Source organism: Pteronotus mesoamericanus, unplaced genomic scaffold (genome assembly GCF_021234165.1).
Source record: "Pteronotus mesoamericanus isolate MK-2021 breed Mesoamerican mustached bat unplaced genomic scaffold, CSHL_Meso_final contig_173, whole genome shotgun sequence".
Taxonomy (NCBI): domain Eukaryota; kingdom Metazoa; phylum Chordata; class Mammalia; order Chiroptera; family Mormoopidae; genus Pteronotus; species Pteronotus mesoamericanus.
The window spans coordinates 4,867,501-4,885,399 of record NW_026555072.1 but is presented as its reverse complement, the minus strand read 5'-3'; the positions used below and the strand labels follow the sequence as shown (position 1 = coordinate 4,885,399).

At 35.0% G+C, this 17,899-nt stretch overlaps 1 protein-coding gene across 7 annotated transcripts in view; it reads left to right on the top strand.

Moving 5' to 3' along the window:
* KDM6A (lysine demethylase 6A) overlaps positions 1 to 17,899 on the top strand; it is a 180,072-nt gene that overhangs the window by 118,311 nt on the left and 43,862 nt on the right. Inside the window, exons 9-17 of one of the 7 annotated variants that reach the window (XM_054566521.1) lie at positions 1,118 to 1,211; positions 3,863 to 3,989; positions 7,488 to 7,586; positions 7,729 to 7,948; positions 8,509 to 8,643; positions 9,095 to 9,250; positions 9,814 to 9,909; positions 11,059 to 11,160; positions 11,865 to 12,260. In XM_054566521.1, the coding sequence (XP_054422496.1) occupies positions 1,118 to 1,211; positions 3,863 to 3,989; positions 7,488 to 7,586; positions 7,729 to 7,948; positions 8,509 to 8,643; positions 9,095 to 9,250; positions 9,814 to 9,909; positions 11,059 to 11,160; positions 11,865 to 12,260 (1,425 nt within the window). Of the gene's footprint in view, positions 1 to 1,117; positions 1,212 to 3,862; positions 3,990 to 7,487; positions 7,587 to 7,728; positions 7,949 to 8,508; positions 8,644 to 9,094; positions 9,251 to 9,813; positions 9,910 to 11,058; positions 11,161 to 11,861; positions 12,261 to 17,899 lie in introns of all 7 variants that reach the window. The other 6 variants (XM_054566520.1, XM_054566524.1, XM_054566523.1 and 3 more) reach the window with 6 other exon arrangements.

Below are 17,899 nucleotides of genomic sequence, written 5' to 3'. Positions count from 1 at the left end.
CCTAAGGCTCACACAGCTAGTTTTGTATTTGAACATACATTTTTTGGAGAAAGATCTGTGTGCTTAGGCAGCTGTGTACTATTAGTGCTATGAAGAAAGCCACTTCAATCCATTGTTTTCTGGGTATGTTTTAAAGGTAATATTTATGTGGTTTTCTTCATTGGCTTCCCCCCCCGCCCCCCGTTTTTTTCTTTTATAATTAAGCTTTACAACTAGCAGTAATGGTTTTCAGTCATCAGTACTTTGGGGAGAGAGCTGTGGGTAAATGGTTTCATTTAGAGATTTGCCTATGGAACCTTAAATATTCAAACATTCTAATACATTACAAACTATAACTATGGAAAATTTAGTGTTTTTAAAATCATATGTTTCATAAATTTTTTCATAGGATTTTTTTAATATGCCCATACTGTGTCTTTTAAACTTAGATTTTAACTGCTTTTGCACTTAGAATGTGTAAAGCACTTTGGCATGTACTCTATTGTTCATATCAAGTTGCTTGGGAACTTGGTATTTCTAGGCAGGCAGATTATGCACTTGTAGGTAGAATACTTCCCTAGCTTTCTTAATGTTACTAAATGAAGTTAAAATAGTTTCTGTTATTAAATAGGTTGAGATGATTTTTTAGATGATTTTCTCTTTTTTTAAAAAAGATTTTATTTATTTATTTTTAGAAAGGATAAGGGAGGAAGAGAAACATCAATGTGTGGTTGCCTCTCAAGTTCCCCTTAATGGGAGCCTGGCCTGCAACCCAGCCATGTGCCCTGATTGGGAATTGAACCAGGGACCCTTTGGTTCGCAGCTGGTGCTCAATCTGCTGAGCCACACCAGCCAGGGATGATTTTCTTTTTAACTGTTGAGATTTGGGAAATTCTTAATAGGTCATATTTTAGTGCTACTTCATATTGAATGTTTTACTGCTACTGGGTAATGTGAAGCTGACCTATTAACCGCAACTGTCTAGTGTTGAAGGAACATTCAGTAATGGAATTAGTGCTTTTTCTTTCAGTTTTAAAAATTATGCTTAAAGTATCAGTATTGTGTAAATCTTAATATGTGAGCTGGTTCTTTAAAGATATTAATTTTATTTTTCTTTAAATCTTTTTCTATTCTTTAGAGGAAGTATCATTCTGCAAAGGAAGCTTATGAACAACTTTTGCAGACAGAAAACCTGTCTGCACAAGTAAAAGCAACTGTCTTGCAACAGTTAGGTATGTATTAGTATACATTTAGTGTAATAAAAGTACTTTTCTTTATGTTTCTTATATGTCAGGGATGGTAAATATGTGGCTCATGTATTCTGTTCCTTTTCCATCCTTTTCTCAGAGTTGATAGAATTAACTTGAACCCAACATATTTTCACCCTTTGCCAAGCATTGTGTATTTCACAGTCCATCTCACTACAATTCATTAATGCAATTATTTCTTTTAAATTTTCAAACTTATTCTCCGATACTTTACCCATGGGTGAGGGGGATTGAATACTTTCTTTATTCCAGATATGCTTAGTACTCAGTGAAATTCAGTGATTTGCTTAAAGTCACTTAGTGGTTGGTGAGTTTGCTTTTGTAGATCTATTGGTAATACTATCTAAAACTTTTTATCTAAAAATTGTAGAATATCCAACTCTATAGTTTCTGTACACATGCAATTCTATTCTAATATTGAAAATGAAGGAATGTAGCCATTTGGATGTAATATATCACTATTTACCAAAGAGATGTAATAGAGTTCTCTAACATTCAGCCATGTTTCTTGTCTGTATTTTCTTTTTTTAAACTTTTGTTTCCTTGTTTTTGGTCCGTGCGAATAATTTATTCCTAATTTATATCCAACATAGAAATATGAATGTTTTCATAATGTGACTATTTTTTATGTAATTTTAAAATCATTTAAGCTTATATTTTATCATTATCTTCATGATATTAGTACATATGGTATGATTATACAAAGTAAACATGTTGTCTTTATAAAGTTTTGTTTTTAATTTAATCTCTGGTTAGAATTTTACTTGAGTTATCCATACTTTTGAAAGTTGTAGAAGTGTTTAAGTATTTGTTTTTAATGATTTATATACAATATTTGAGTAATGTGAATTTGTATCTTTAAATATAAACAAATTTATTGGTACAATAAAAGTTTTTATGTTAAGTACAAAGTGATGCCTTTAGAATCAATACTTACTCATTCAGCTCATATTAAATATTTGAATACAAATTGTTTTGTTATCCACATTGTTCATAACTTTTTATGCATTTTAGCTGCTGTGAACAAGGCATCAATACCAAAAATGCATACACCTTTTAAATTTAAGAAAGGGATTGAAATAGTTTTGTTTAGTTATGTCCTAATCACCTGTCCTCTTTGGCATTGGCTTACCATATTTTAGAGTGCATAAGTAAACTTTCCATGGTTTTAAAAGGGAAAAAAATACTTCCCCTAATTGAGTCTAATTTATGCCTGAACATCAGTCTTTTCTAGTTGCTTATCCCTGCTGCTTAAGCAGCTCCTTTAGAGCCTGTTACCATGGGTCCTGTTCTTAATAGTTGCAGGAGAGATACGGGAGGAACAAGTGAATACTCATGTGATTGACTTATATTTGCATAAAACACAGTAACTCATTCCCCTTAAAATATCTTTTGCAGCATAGCAACTATAATAAATGTCAGGAAATAAACGTCCTTATTTGTTATGTATACTATAGTCTACACACAAAGAAACAGAGTTGATATTATGTACTTGCATTGATCTACAATTGAAGCAGGATTCCCCAGCAAATTAAACCAAATTGTTTTTGTGTGTCTTGAAAGTTTAGAATGTAGTATTTCATAATTCAACCTTGCGATTGCTTACGTAGCGATTTATTTATTTAATAAATAATAATAATTGTTTTTAAAGTGTAAAACAAGATGTTTTTATATGCCTATACATAATGAAATGATTACTGCAGTCAAGTTAATCAACATATCCTCTCCTCACATAGTTACCATTTGTTTTTGTGTTTGGTGAGAGCACCTGAAATCTACTCTTAACAAATTTTCAGTATATATTATAGTATTATTAACTATGTCATTCTGCTGTACAGTAGCTTCTCTAGGCTTACTCATCCTAAATAACTACAACTCTAATCTTTCACCAACATCTCCCCATTTCCCCACCTCCCTCTTACTGATAATCACCATTCTATTCTCTGCTTCGGTGTGTTCAACTTTATAAGAGTCCACATATAAGTGAGACTATGCACTATCTAAATTTATTAAATGTGGTACTCATTTTGTTTCACTCTTATTTGTACCACTTCAATGTACTTATAGCCTTGTGTATTTTTTAAATTGTCAAATATTTTACATTTTGTACGTTCTGTAAGTTGTGAATATATGTGTCTACACCAGTAATGTAGGGTATGTGTGTGTTTTACTCTGGTCTGTCATTGATTGTATAGCCTTATATTCATTTCTTGGAAGTAAATATTGGGTTAATATACTGTTTTGGAGATTCTTAAAATGAATATAAATTTTTATGTGCAACAGTGAATTAAATTTAACATCTTTATGTTTTTTGTTTCATAACTTGGAATTTTTTTCAGATACCAAAATTAGGAGCTATAGTTCATAAGTGTTAAGTAAATGCTTAAAACTATTTTAATTTCTCTCGAGTAAAAGTTCTTCATAGCTTTGACTGTATCTTCCTGTGAGAAATAGGCTTTCATATGGCCAGAATTGGTAGTTCAAAATTTTGAGAGTGTGTACACCAAGCTAAATGAATTAATTAACTGAAAAGAGTATTTTTATTTTCTCTTTGGTATTCTTAACAATAGAACAGTTAAATCATTTAGGTAAATATTTTAAATCATTTACTATAGGTTGGATGCATCACACTATAGATCTCCTGGGAGATAAAGCCACCAAGGAAAACTATGCTATTCAGTATCTCCAAAAGTCCTTGGAAGCAGATCCTAATTCTGGCCAGTCCTGGTATTTCCTCGGAAGGTGAGACTTATCAGACACTTCAGTTTTGCTTTTATTTCAGCTAAGAGATTTGAATTACGATCTAAAATGTTGGTTTATATTTTTAATCTGATTATTGTATTTTCCCTTTTAAATATAACAAAGATTTCTGAAAGTTAAAAAATAAAAGAAAGCTTCTGAATGAGGCAGTTTTCTCACAGCATAATCTAGTCTACCAGGACATTTCTTACTTTGCTTATTGGATTTTCATTTGACTTGAATTATTGCTGATTTTTTAAAAGCATTATCCATTGCAATTTTTTATTCAAGTACTTAAATGTCTTTATGATTTTTACTATTTTCTTTATATGGCAATTTAACAGAACAGAGAACTTCTCATTCTGCCTGTGACTACCAGTAGCCAATGGAACCTTCCTATTTATAATTTTGATTAATGATCTATTCTTTAGAATGGGCATATTTGATTAATAGATCTAATCACAGTTCTCCTTGAAATCTTGCAGTGAGAAAGTAGGTGCATTATTGGATACATTGTTGGATTTGTTGGAAAGGAACAGTGTCACGTAATGAAGAGTTTTCTGAAAGTTTGTAAAGTTCTCTGTACTTTGAATGTCTGAATTGTACTTAGTGATTCTCCAAAATATACCTTATGTATGTGTATGTGATAAATTATATTTTAGACCATCATCATATTGTACTTGGTTCTAACTGGTTTTAGCTTTTATGGAATAGTGGAAAGATCAGTACACTTAGGAGCTGAGGAACATGGATTCTAGCCTTGGATCAGCTACTATTTGTGGAATCATGAATGGTACAATTAACCTCCTTGAGGCTTTAATTTTCTTTAACCTATTATAGCAGAGGATTGCATTAGCTCACTGATTCTTAGTGTAGGGGCTGTTTTGCCCCATAGGAGACATTTCATTATGCCTGGAGACATTTTGGTCATCACAACTATGGGGAATGCTACTGGCATCTAGTTGGGACAGCCCTCTACAGTAGGGACTAGATCCTAGGTTCACCAAGTGCTGTTTTAATTATACAGAGCTGTCTGAGCTGTCTCAGGGGAACCTAGTTAAGTTTCATTGGAGAAAACTAATAAAACTTCTTAGCAGTTGGACTGAAGCATCTGTGTTTGAGCTCATTGGTTTTCTACTTTCACTTTGTAGGAATGGAATGTGAAAACATTGGTTTGGGAAATTACTGCTTATGCCTCCCAGTGGTTAGACAGATTTGTCTATAAGTCTGGGATTTGTCTTTGATTTAACAACAGCAACAAACAGAGAATGTTTCCTACTGTCTGTTAAGCATTCCCTTTCTTTGTGGTGTCTGTCGCTGTTTGACATTGTTAATGTCCTTTTTTCCTGTATTCTCCTCTTATAAAACAGTTTGCAGACACATTCTGACACTTCTTTGTCTCAATCACTGACATTTCTTGTATTGTCCACTCTATAAGATTAGTGATTCCTTAGGCTTATTTTCACCTCTCCCTTAATAGGTATCCTATGTTCTTATACCCCCTCTTTCACATGGTTAAATTCAAAATCTAGATTTCTGTACTCCAAGGTATCAAACTCCAGAACCACATCTCCTATTCTTTACTCATTATAATGTCCTCACCTTATGTCAAAATCAGCGTATTTCAAACCTGATTCATTATATTCTTCCACAAACCAGCTCCTTCTTCTCCTTTTATTTTTCCCAATGATATTCACTTCCCCCGCCCCCGATTTAATCAGGATTAAAAACTATATTATAGTCTTTCCTACAGGTGCTAAAGCATGTTGCCTTAATGAACACTATTAAAATAATTAAAGGTCATATCATTTCAACACTTGTAATACAGAGTTGGAAACATACATACACCACTCATATACCTTGATCTCTGGTTTTCTATACAGTAAGAAGCTTTAATTTTATAGAGTTAAAAACCAAGAAAAACCTTCTATGTTGGTAAGACTTGCTGAATCAGATTTCAATTCTCCTTTCCCAAGTAATAACAGTGAGGGCAATAATTCTTTAATTTGTAAAAAATACAAGCATAAGACATAGTTATAACCCTACTCTCACCCTATGAATATCTAATCAATCCATCGTTGGTTTATTGTTTCTCCCATCTTTTTCTTTTGTGCCACTTTCACCACTTTCACCCCAATTTTGGCCCATTCCAAACCAGTGAGTATAGTCACGGTTTTTACTGTCCATAATTTATTTTCCTTTAGGTTATTGTTAGCAGATTAATATTTCTGTAAAGTTCTTTTCATCTTGATGTTCCCCTTAGTAGAACAAATGTCAGGGTATTCTTGGGCTGGGTTTAAAACTCCCTACTCTTAGTATCTGTGTTATATGCATTAGGTTTTGTGCATACTGTTCAGACAGACTTTTGAAATGCCTCCTCTAGTCTTCTCTGCCTGAGTCAGTGGTTCTTAGACTTTTGGATTACATTAATCAGTAACATTCCAAAGAATAATTATGAGGATTAACATGTGATGGAAGGAGACTGAATTTGGGATGGTGAATACACAATACACTGTACAGATGATGTATTACAGAATTGTATACCTGAAACCAATATAATTTTATTAACCAGTGTTATCCCAGTAAATTCAATTAAAAAACAAAATAAAACATGGTATTTGCGCAAGTAAAAACATTAAAAAATTTTTTCCTGTATATTCAGCCAATAATACTTCAAAATAAGTCAATTTTAGTTACAAGTATTCGCTTAATCAAAAACATATATATATGTATATATGTATGTATTGTTTTTCCATTTTGTTTTGCTTGGCCAAATTGCCATATACTGCCTAGTAATTGGAAATCACTGATCTAAACAATATGCATGTACACATATTCAGATCCTTGCCCTTCCCTTTCTTGCCTTTCCTAAATCCTGTACTGTGTATTGTGGTACCTTTTACCCTAAATTTCTCGTACTGGTTATTATCTGTGCCCTTTAATATGGCATCTTGAAATTTATAATGTGTCTTTATTTTTCAACTAAATTGTAAACTTCGTGAAGACAGGGACTGGGTTTTTTGTTTTTGTTTTTTTCCTTAGTGCCAAGCAATAAGAACTTAATTTCTGTATTTATAATTTCAGCTGCTACTCTGTATATCCATCAGGTACATCTGCTGCATTAAAAAAAATGACAGGTCCTTGAAACTTTAACTGTACCTTGCTACTCTTAATATTTGTAATAGTTAGCTTGATAGTAACTGTCTCTTATATTTCTATTTTTTACAGATTAAAGAATTATTGCCCTCATTGTTATTATTTAGGAAAGGAGAATTGAAATCTGATTCAATTAAAATGCTTTAGCACCTATAGGATAGACTATAATACAGTTTACTGAAGGGTTAATTATAGTGTACATTATAATTATATACACAGTGACAATTATTGTATCTTATTAGGTTTTTTCATTTGCATTGACATATTAGTCCATTCTTTTAGCAAATTAATTAATCTGTATTAATGGAAATTGCATGATTTTTTTTTTTCCCCATTTCCTCTTAGGTGCTATTCAAGTATTGGGAAAGTTCAGGATGCCTTTATATCTTACAGGCAGTCTATTGATAAATCAGAAGCAAGTGCAGATACATGGTGTTCAATAGGGTAAGACTTTGTGTTATAATAACTATTGTAATTGAGACACAAAGACAGTCACATCACATATAATGTACATTATAGGTTATATCATGTTATGAAGCTAAGCAGTTCTTCTTTGTTGACTTTTTTTTGTAATTTCTTTTTCCAGTGTGCTATATCAGCAGCAAAATCAGCCTATGGATGCTTTACAGGCCTATATTTGTGCTGTGCAATTGGACCATGGCCATGCTGCAGCCTGGATGGACCTAGGCACACTCTATGAATCCTGCAACCAGCCTCAGGATGCCATTAAATGCTACTTAAATGCAACCAGAAGCAAAAGTTGTAGTAATACCTCTGCACTTGCAGCACGAATTAAGTATTTACAGGTAAAATTTTTAAATAGCAGTTTTTTTAAAGGCATGTTTCCCTATGACACTCAGGCAGGAGGAGGGTGGTTGGAAAGTTTGTCTAGTTGTGTTGATGTCTATAATTTGTTTCCATATTTTGTAAACATACCATAGCTTGTAATATTATTTTACTTTTCATTTTAAGTAAGATATGCAGTATTTTAAAAGATGCTCTTTTGTACATTTACTTTGTTGATGCACATTAATTTACATAATTTTTTTCTATGTACTGTCTACATTTTTAAGTTGTCATAGCATTTTAGAGAAAAGAACTCGAACACTGTCTTTCACTCTTGCTTGGAGTTTCATGAGAAGACAGCTATGAGAACTCTGAAAACAGAGCTCAGCTTTGTTTTAATTTTCACAAAGGTTTATATTTCGGTTACCCTCTTTATGCTTAGTATCTTTCTGAAACCCCAAATTAAGAATCTATTTTCTTTTAAAAAAACAATTAGTTGTAGCTTTTAGGAAGATTTAGTGGACTTGCTCTTACTCAAGTAGGCTTGTGTTAAATTTGCTTTTTACATAATTTTTCCTAGGCTCAGTTGTGTAACCTTCCACAAGGTAGTCTACAGAATAAAACTAAATTACTTCCTAGTATTGAGGAGGCGTGGAGCCTACCAATCCCCGCAGAGCTTACCTCCAGGCAGGGTGCCATGAACACAGCACAGCAGGTGAGAAGTTGGGTTATGTTCTGCAGGTGCCCAGCTTTAAGGGTTCTTTTCAATCTGTAGTGGTCAAGCATATTTTACTAAGCACAGGAGGCTTTTATTAATGAAAAGCCTTTTAATTTAATTGTGAAGGGAATCTAGATCAAAGTAAAATTCCCTCTAATATGGGAAGAAATTTTGGGGTGCCAGTTTAGAACCTTTGTGCATTTTCATGATTTTGAAGGAGATTTCTTAAAATAATGCTGCAGTGATTTGTTTAATTTTTAATGCAAGTTTTTCAAAGGAAGGTACACATTCCTCCATTGATGATTCATTTGATTTTGATTTTCAATAATTGCAATCAGCGATGTCCACATAACTTTGTAAAGTATGCAGCTTGTAAAGTTTTATAATTTGAAGGAATGAATTAAGAATATGTAGAACCCTATTTTTGTCTTCCTTCTGTGATTCTTAGGCATGTAAACCTCATCATCCAAATACTGAACCTGTATTAGGCCTCAGTCAAACACCAATTTCACAGCAATCCTTGCCACTACACATGATTCCTTCTAGCCAAGTAGATGACCTGTCCAGTCCTGCCAAGAGGAAAAGAACATCTAGCCCAACAAAGGTATATATTTTAGAGAAATAGAAAATCCTGTCAAAAAAGAAACTCCCAACTGCCCTGAACTTGTGCAGTTTGAACATCTCCTGTACTTTGTTTTAAATCTGTGGACATCAAAGAGTGAAAGGTTTGAGTTTTTCCATTCCAAATTCTTACTATCATATTAAATATAGAAAGTAGGGATAAATTTGCATTCATAAAATCATTTTATTCATCTCCCTGCCGTTAAAATTGCAACACACTTTTCATTATCACTTTCTACTGACATTGAAATAAATTTCATGTTGGATCTAGTAGACAGTGTGATATTTAGGGTTAGCCATTTGGGCCGTAGTTTAGGGGTGGGCCTTTTTTGGGTGGCTTATTAAAGATTCAGTATTTTTAAGATTTGTGATTTTTTTCCAAATTTATTATGCATGTAAAGTTATTTTAAAAAAGAAGTTAATGTCATAACATCTTTTATATGTAAATATTCCAGTCATAGTCATTTGGCCTCCATTAGTCATTATTGTTATCTCTATTGACTTCACCAAATATTTAAAAAAAATTTTTTTATTAATTTTCCTCAGAATACTTCTGATAATTGGAGTAGTGGCCATGCAGTGTCACATCCTCCAGTACAGCAACAAACTCATTCATGGTGTTTGACACCACAGAAATTACAGGTATGTAAGATATATTTTTGACAGGTTGTTTTTTCTATTAAAAAAGAGTAGAGGTAGTAAGTTTAAAGTTTTTAAAGTATTCTTAAAATTGACTAGTAGTAAACTCAATTAATATGCACAAAAGTAAAATGAGCCCACATTTACCAAATTAATAGAGATAATTCATTCTTGTTTTCATTTATTTTTAAATGGGTAATATATTCAGATGTTTCAGACTGCATCAGTATGAATATACAGTTTACAAAGTAAATTCTCTTTACAACTCCTGACCCTAATCATTCAGTTACCCTCCTAACAGACAGCCACAATGTTCATAGTTTACCTTTCCAGAGATGTGTTGCGCATGTACAAGAAAATATTCATCCCCCTTCTTGCATATATTATTTTTCTTCTTCTTTGCACAAATGGTAGAATGCTATATATACTGTTAATAATCTCTTTTTTAGACCTTTCCATGTCAATATAGAAAGGGATTCCTCGTTCTGTTATGGAACAGCATATTTCCTTATGCAGATGTTATACCTTGATTTAATAGATCACAGTCAGGTTGTCTTCAAACTTTTCCTATTCCAAACAGTGCTGCTTTGAGTGTAGTTGTCATAATGTATTTTTAAGCTTAAAGAGCTTCCTGTGTGAATACTGAAAAATACTGTGTTAAAGAGTAAAAGTTTGTGGCCATTTATCTCAAAAATCACATTGCAGAAAACCTTCAGATGAAGGTTTATTGTTTATCATTTTTTAAAAATTGAGATAAAATTGGCATATAGACAGTATATGTCTCAAGTGTATAACCATGTAATTCGATATATGTATGCAGTACAAAGTGATCACTACCAAAAGTCTAGTTATCATCTTTCACCATTGACCCTCTTTATTCATTTTGACCCCCAATCCCCTTCCTCTCTCATAACCACCAATCTATTCTTTGTGTCTTTGAGATTCTCGTTTGAACGCTTCTTTCTTAATTTTCTCAAACTTCTTAAGACTTCATCTTGGGGTTGATTGCTGTTGGTCAGAAATTAGTGTCTTTGACTAGAAAACGGTTCTATCCAGTCATTTCAGGGAAAGGTTACTTAGAATAATGAATTTGAGCTTGTTTCTTAGATGTGTCTTTGACTGTATTCTTTTTTTCTTCTTTTCTTCTTCTAGCACTTGGAACAGCTCCGTGCAAATAGAAATAATTTAAATCCAGCACAGAAACTGATGCTGGAACAGCTGGAAAGTCAGTTTGTCTTAATGCAGCAACACCAAGTGTGTATAGCATTTCCCCCCCTAAAATTTGGTAGCATTTTGAGTGTTTTTACTGACTGGAACATCATTTTAGAGTATGTTCATGCCCACTTCTACTTTCTCCCAGTATTTGTGGGATTAAGTAGTCTCTGCTTCTTGTAATATTAACAGTAGGCAGATTTTTAGGAAAAAACAGCTATATATTTAATTTTGAACATAAGACTTCATATTTTATTATTTATTTACATGCTATTTTGTATGTATTCTGTGGGTTTTTTATATTAATACTTAACAGGCAATCTATCCTAAACTGGATGGGTTTTTTTTTTGTTTTGTTTTGTTTTGTTTTGGGTTTTTTTTTTTTTTAGTGTTTGTTTAATTTGAAAGATCTGGTGTATAAATCTAATAGAATGAGATTTTGAGATACCCTATTTTGTGATTGGGGAAAAGACATAAATTCCAGAGTTGTTTTCCATAATATTCGGCTGCTTTCTTTTGTCATTACTAAAGGGATGTTTATTAAAAATAAAACCAATTTCTGCTTTTCTGAGGAAGCTAATCTAAATATGAACAATTTCTTGTTTTTAAGGTGCGTGTATTTCCACCTAGGAAAATTAAATGTTAGGGTAAAATCAGAGATCACCTGGTTATACATATACCTTCATATTTTGATTCCCCTGTGGGCCACACAAGCAGCATTTATTTTTTTATTTGTTTTTCAGCAGATGAGACAGACAGGAGTTACACAGGTACGGTCGACTGGAATTCCTAATGGGCCAACAGCTGACTCATCACTGCCTACAAATTCAGTCTCTGGCCAGCAGCCACAGCTTGCTCTGACCAGAGTGCCTAGCGTCTCTCAGCCTGGAGTCCGCCCTGCCTGCCCTGGGCAGCCTTTGGCCAATGGACCCTTTTCTGCAGGCCATGTTCCCTGTAGCACATCAAGAACGCTGGGAAGTACAGACACTATTTTGATAGGCAATAATCACATAACAGGAAGTGGAAGTAATGGAAACGTGCCTTACCCACAGCGAAACGCACTCACTCTACCTCATAACCGCACAAACCTGACCAGCAGCGCAGAGGAGCCGTGGAAAAACCAACTGTCTAACTCCACTCAGGTAATAGGACTAGCTGCCTTATTGGCTTCTCACATAATATTTGTCTTTATTTGGTTTTAGGCCTTTTGAATGAAGCAATAAAAGTTTGAAGAATTGGTTTTATAAGTATTTTTTAGTACTATAATGCTGTTACTACATTGACTCAATATATATGTACATGAGTATATTTTTCATTTTAAAATTTACACACACACACACACACACACACACAGATAATATTGGAAAGTTTGAAAGGAAAAAAAATCATACTGTTCCCCAAAACCCACTGTTAATTTTTAGTGGCATTATAAGCATTTATGTAATGTTACTTAGTTCATTTCTGTATGTATTTGTCTATTTATGATTAGGTGCTATGCTAGGTGTTAGGTATTCATTCTGATAGGAGAAAAAGACCATTAATGAAGCAGTTACTAGAAATTACTGTGAATTGTGACTTAGATGGAAAAGTGCAATCAGAGTACGTAGGAGGACAGACAACCAAGATTTTAGAGTCTTCAGAAATTAGGGAATTTGGGAAGGGAGAGAGCTGGTAATATGTGCCTAGTGTGTAGAATATAAGGGTAGATTATTATAGATTAAGAAAGGAGGATGAAATATGAGGCTGAAGGAGGTAGAGAAAATTGCCTAATTTGTCTAGGAGGCAAAATGGAGCCAGTAAAGTCTTTAAAACAGAGTCGTAGATTTCATGAGCATTATTTTTATCAGATAGGTACTATATTTTACTCAGTAGTTCACTGTTAGACGTTTAATTTCTGTTATTTTAATTCTGATTATTTATACACATGGTTTTTCCTATATTTTGGATTGTTTCCTTGGAACAGGTGCTTCAAAATGGGTCAAAGAGTAAGCAAGTTAAAAAATGTTGCCATTATGTATTGCCAAACTACTTGTACTTTTACTACTCCACTATAAAAAATATTTGACTTATTGCTGGTTAGCCTTATATTGTTGCTAAAACTGAGATAAGTTCCTTTTCTAAGACTTATAAGTTTATTCTTGAAGTGTCTTTTGATGCAACCATCTCTGCTAGAATGATTAGTAGTTTTATTCAGTATTAATGTTTAACACCTGTTATGTACATGTCCTGTTCAAGATTCTGAGGATAAATCAAAGAAAACACGCAAAAATGTCTTAATTTGTCCCTGGCTGCTGTGGCTGGTGTGGACTGAGTGCTGGCCTGCGAAGAAAGGGTCGCCGGTTCAATTCCCAGTCAGGGCACATGCCTGGGTTGCGGGCCAAGTCCCCATTAGGGGGTGCTCGAGAGGCAACCACACATTGATGTTTCCTCTCCCTGTGTGTCTTCCTCCCTTCCCATCTCTCTAAAAATAAATAAAATCTTTTTAAAAAAGTCTTAATCTGTATAGCTAAATAAAGACAATAAAGAAGCATTACATGTAGAATATTATGTAATTATATGATTAGTTCTGTGGAAAAATATATTAGAAAAGGGAGCTGGAGATTGGTGGTAGAGGATTTGCAGTGGTAGCAGGATGGTCAGGGAAGGCTTCTCTGGAAGGAAACATTTAAATAAAGACCTGAAAGAGAGAAGTGAGCCTTGAAGATACTTATCGTAAGAGCATTCCAGGTCTAGGAATCAGCAAGGAACAGTAGGCCCTAAGGCCAGAAGTATGTTGTATATTTGAGGAAAATCAAAATGGCAAGCATTGGAGCATGACTGAGCAGGCTAGCAAAAGGTGTTATGAGAAGTAGGTGTGATCCAGCTGTAAACGTGCTGGCTAAATTATGTTCAGCCTTGTAGGCCATTGTAAGGATATTGGATTTTGAGTTAAATGAGAAACTATAGGGAAATTTTAAATGGATGAGTGATACGGTCTGACTTAGTTAGGGTTTTTGTGGTGCTGGTGGTAGTGGTAGTATTTTTAATCTAGATCCTCCTTGGTACTCTGGACAGACTAAAGGAGGCAAAAGTAGAAATGATGTGGCCAGTTTGGAAATTACAGCTATTATTAAGAGATGCTGGTGGCTCAACCCAGATTGACAGCAGTAGAAGTGGTCAGTTTGGGGGTATACAGTTCACCTTTGAACAACATGGAAGTTAGCGGGTGCTAACCATCAAGCAGTTGAAAATTGGCATATAACTTTTGACTCTCCATAAATTTAAGTGCTAATAGCCTACTCCTGACCAGAAGCTTTACTGAAAACATAATCTGTCAATTAACACATTTTGTATGTTATGTGTGTGTGTGTGTGTATGTATATACATACATATACATACATACACACACACACACACACACACACACAATATTCTTAGAATAGAGTAAGCTAGAGAAAGAAAATGTTAGTTAAGAATACCACAAGGAAGAGCCCTGGCTGGTGTGGCTCAGTGGATTGAGTGCTGGCGTGCGAACCAAAGGGTCACAGGTTCGATTCCCGGTCAGGGCACGTGCCTGGATTGAGAGCCAGGTCCCCAGTAGGGAGCATGTGAGAGGCAACTACACATTGATGTTTTTCTCTCTCTCTTTCTCCCTCCCTTCCCCTCTCTCTAAAAATAAATAAATCTAAAAAAAAAAAAGAATATCATAAGGGAGATAAATACATTTACAGTATTTATTGGGGAAAAAAGTCCACGTAAAAGTGGACCCATGCAGTTGAAACCCATGTTGTTCAAGAGTCAGCTGTATTTGGAAGACATAACCAACAGGATTAGCTGATAGAGTGGTATGTGAGAAAGAGGAGTCTAAGCTAGCCTAACCAACTAGAAGGATGGGTAAGAGTGGATTCAGAGAAGAAAACTCAAGACTAAGCTTAGGGGCGTTCTAGTGTAATAGGTCAGGAAATTGAAGAACTAGCAAAGAAGAATAGAGTAAGAGATTCAGGAGAATGTGAGTAATGCCCTAGAAGGGAAGTAAAGTCTTTGAAGGAGAAGAGTGTGATCAATGTGTAAATAACAGAATGCATAGAGGTCAAGTAAGGTGAGGACTATAGATTGACCACTTGAGCTCTTTGATGACATTGCTAGGGTCAGGAAGCTACAGGCTACAGGTCAAATTCCCTCACGACCATGACCTGTTTTCTGTTTTTGTTTCTTACAGCCTACAAACTAAGAACAGTTTCTGCATTTTTAAAAAAAATTTTAAAGTTTTTATTTATATATTTATTTTTATTTTTTAAGTAAATTTTATTGATTATGATATTGCATAATAGCATAATTTTTTCTCCCCTCTATCCCTGTCCGCCCTGCACCTCCCTCCCTCCAGGATCCCCCCACCTCGCCCCTTAGTTCATGTCCATGGGTTGTATGTACAAGTTCTTTGGCTTCTCCATTTCCTATACTATTCTTAACCTCCCCCTGTCTATTTTGCACCTACCAATTATGCTTCTTATTCCCTGTACCTTTTTCCCCCCAATTCTCCTCTTGCCCCTCCCCACTGATAACCCTCCATGTGATCTCCATTTCTGTGATTCTGTTCCTGTTCTAGTTGTTTGTCTAGTTTTTGTTTTTTAGGTTCAGTTGTTGATAGTTGTGAGTTTGTGTCATTTTACTGTTCATAGTGTTTGATATTCTTTTTTCTTAGATAAGTCCCTTTAACATTTCATATAATAAGGGTTTGGTGATTATGAATTCCTTTAACTTGACCTTGTCTGGGAAGCACTTTATCTGCCCTTCCATTCTAAATGATAGCTTTGCTGGATAGAGTCATCTTCGATGTAGGTCCTTGCCTTTCATGGCTTTGATTACTTCTTGCCAGCCCCTTCTTCCCTGTAAGTTGTCTGCTGAGAAATCAGCTGGTAGTCTGATGGGAACTCCTTGGTAGGTAACTTTCTCCTTTTCTCTTGCTGCTTTTAAGATTCTTTCCTTATCTTTAGTATTGGGGAATGTAATTATGATATGCTTTGGTGTGTGCTTCCTTGGGTCCAACTTATTTAGAACTCTCTGAGTTTCCTGGACTTGCATGTCTAGTTCCTTTGCAGGATTGGGGAAGTTTTCCTTCATTATCTGTTCAAATAAGTTTTCAATTTCTTGTTCTTTTCCTTCTGACACCCCTATGATTTGGATGCTGGAATGTTTAAAGTTGTCTCAGAGGTTCCTAAGTCTCTCCTCATTTTTTCTGAATTCTTGTTTCTTCATTCTGTTCTGGTTGGATGTTTATTTCTTCCTTCTGCACCAGATAGATTTGAATACAGGTTTCCTTCCCTTCACTGATGGTTCTCTGTATATTTTCATTTATTTCACTTTGTATAGCCTTCATTTCTTCCTTTATTTTGCAACCATACTCAGTTATTTCTGTGAGCATCCCAATTACTAGTGTTTTGAACTCTGCATCTGATAGGTTGGTAATCTCCTTGTCACTTAGTTCTTTTTGTGGCATTTTGATCTGTTCTTTCATTTGGGCCATATTTCTTTGTCTTCTTTGGTGCACCTGCTATGTTTTGAGGGGCGGAACCTTAGGTGTTCACCAGGGCGGGGCAACCCACCTTGCTGGTTGTTGCCCTCTGTGTGAGGGAGGGGTCAGAGAGGGAACAATGTTGCTTGCTATCTTGATCACCTCTTGTCCCACTTTCCATCACTTTTCTCGCTTCCCACAAGTGGAGTGTGCCCTTTTAGGTGCTGATTCCCAGGTGGGTGGGCTTCTGTATGTTCTAGGATCCTCTGGGCCCCTCTTGCGGACTCTTATTGACCCTAAGAGTTTCTCCCACTGCCGTACTCCCACAGGTTTTTACAACCAGAAGTTTTGAGGCTTTAGTTTCCCGTGCTTGAACCCTGGGTTGCATGGTTTGTCTCACTTCCCAATTGTTCCTCCCGGTTTACACAGATGTGGGACTGCCTGGTCTGCCTGCTGCCTCCTTGCTACCAGCTGCTGCCTTGCCACTAGTCCTCTGTACCCTGGCTTCCCATCTCCATCTTTGCTCCCTTTCTCCACCCCTTCTACCAGTCTGGATGAATCTCTTTAGTTCCTTGGTTGTTGGATTTCCATACAGTTCAGTTTTCTGGCAGTTCTTGTTGTTTCTTGTTTTTTAATTGGTTGTGCGAGGAAGTGAAGCATATCTACCTATGCCTCCGTCTTGGCCGGAGCTCCGGTTTTTGCATTTTTAAGATGTTGTAAAGAAAGGAGTATGTGTGACAGGCTATGTGGCCCACAAAGCCTAAAATATTTACTATCTGACCCTTTATATAAAAGATTTGCTGATGTTTGGGTAAGAGCAGTTTTAGTGGATTAGTGTGGGGCAAAAGCCTAATTGTAGTTGGATTCAACATAAAATGGGAGGAAAAGAATTAGAAGCAACAAGTATAGACAATTCCAATACACATACATATAGTCATGTGGGCTTCACACTGCATAGTGCGGGTGCCGTTCCCATACGCGATGACATAAAATGGTAGCAGAGAAACAGATAGCTAAAGGGAAAGGGGGATTAAGAATTATTATTATTTTTTTGTTTTAAAGCAAAAAGTTATTTGTTTTGTTTTTAAAAATATGGGAGAAATAAAAATAAAGAAGGTTAAAATGGATGAAAGCTAGTGAGAACAATTCAATAGAGAAATTAATACAGGAGGAAGAGGAGAGAATTGTTAGAATAGGTGAGAGGATGGCATTTTGGGAGTTCAGTGTCTTTAAACATTAAACGTAGTTAAACGAATAATGTGAGATTTTAGAATGCGTATAATTCTGAGG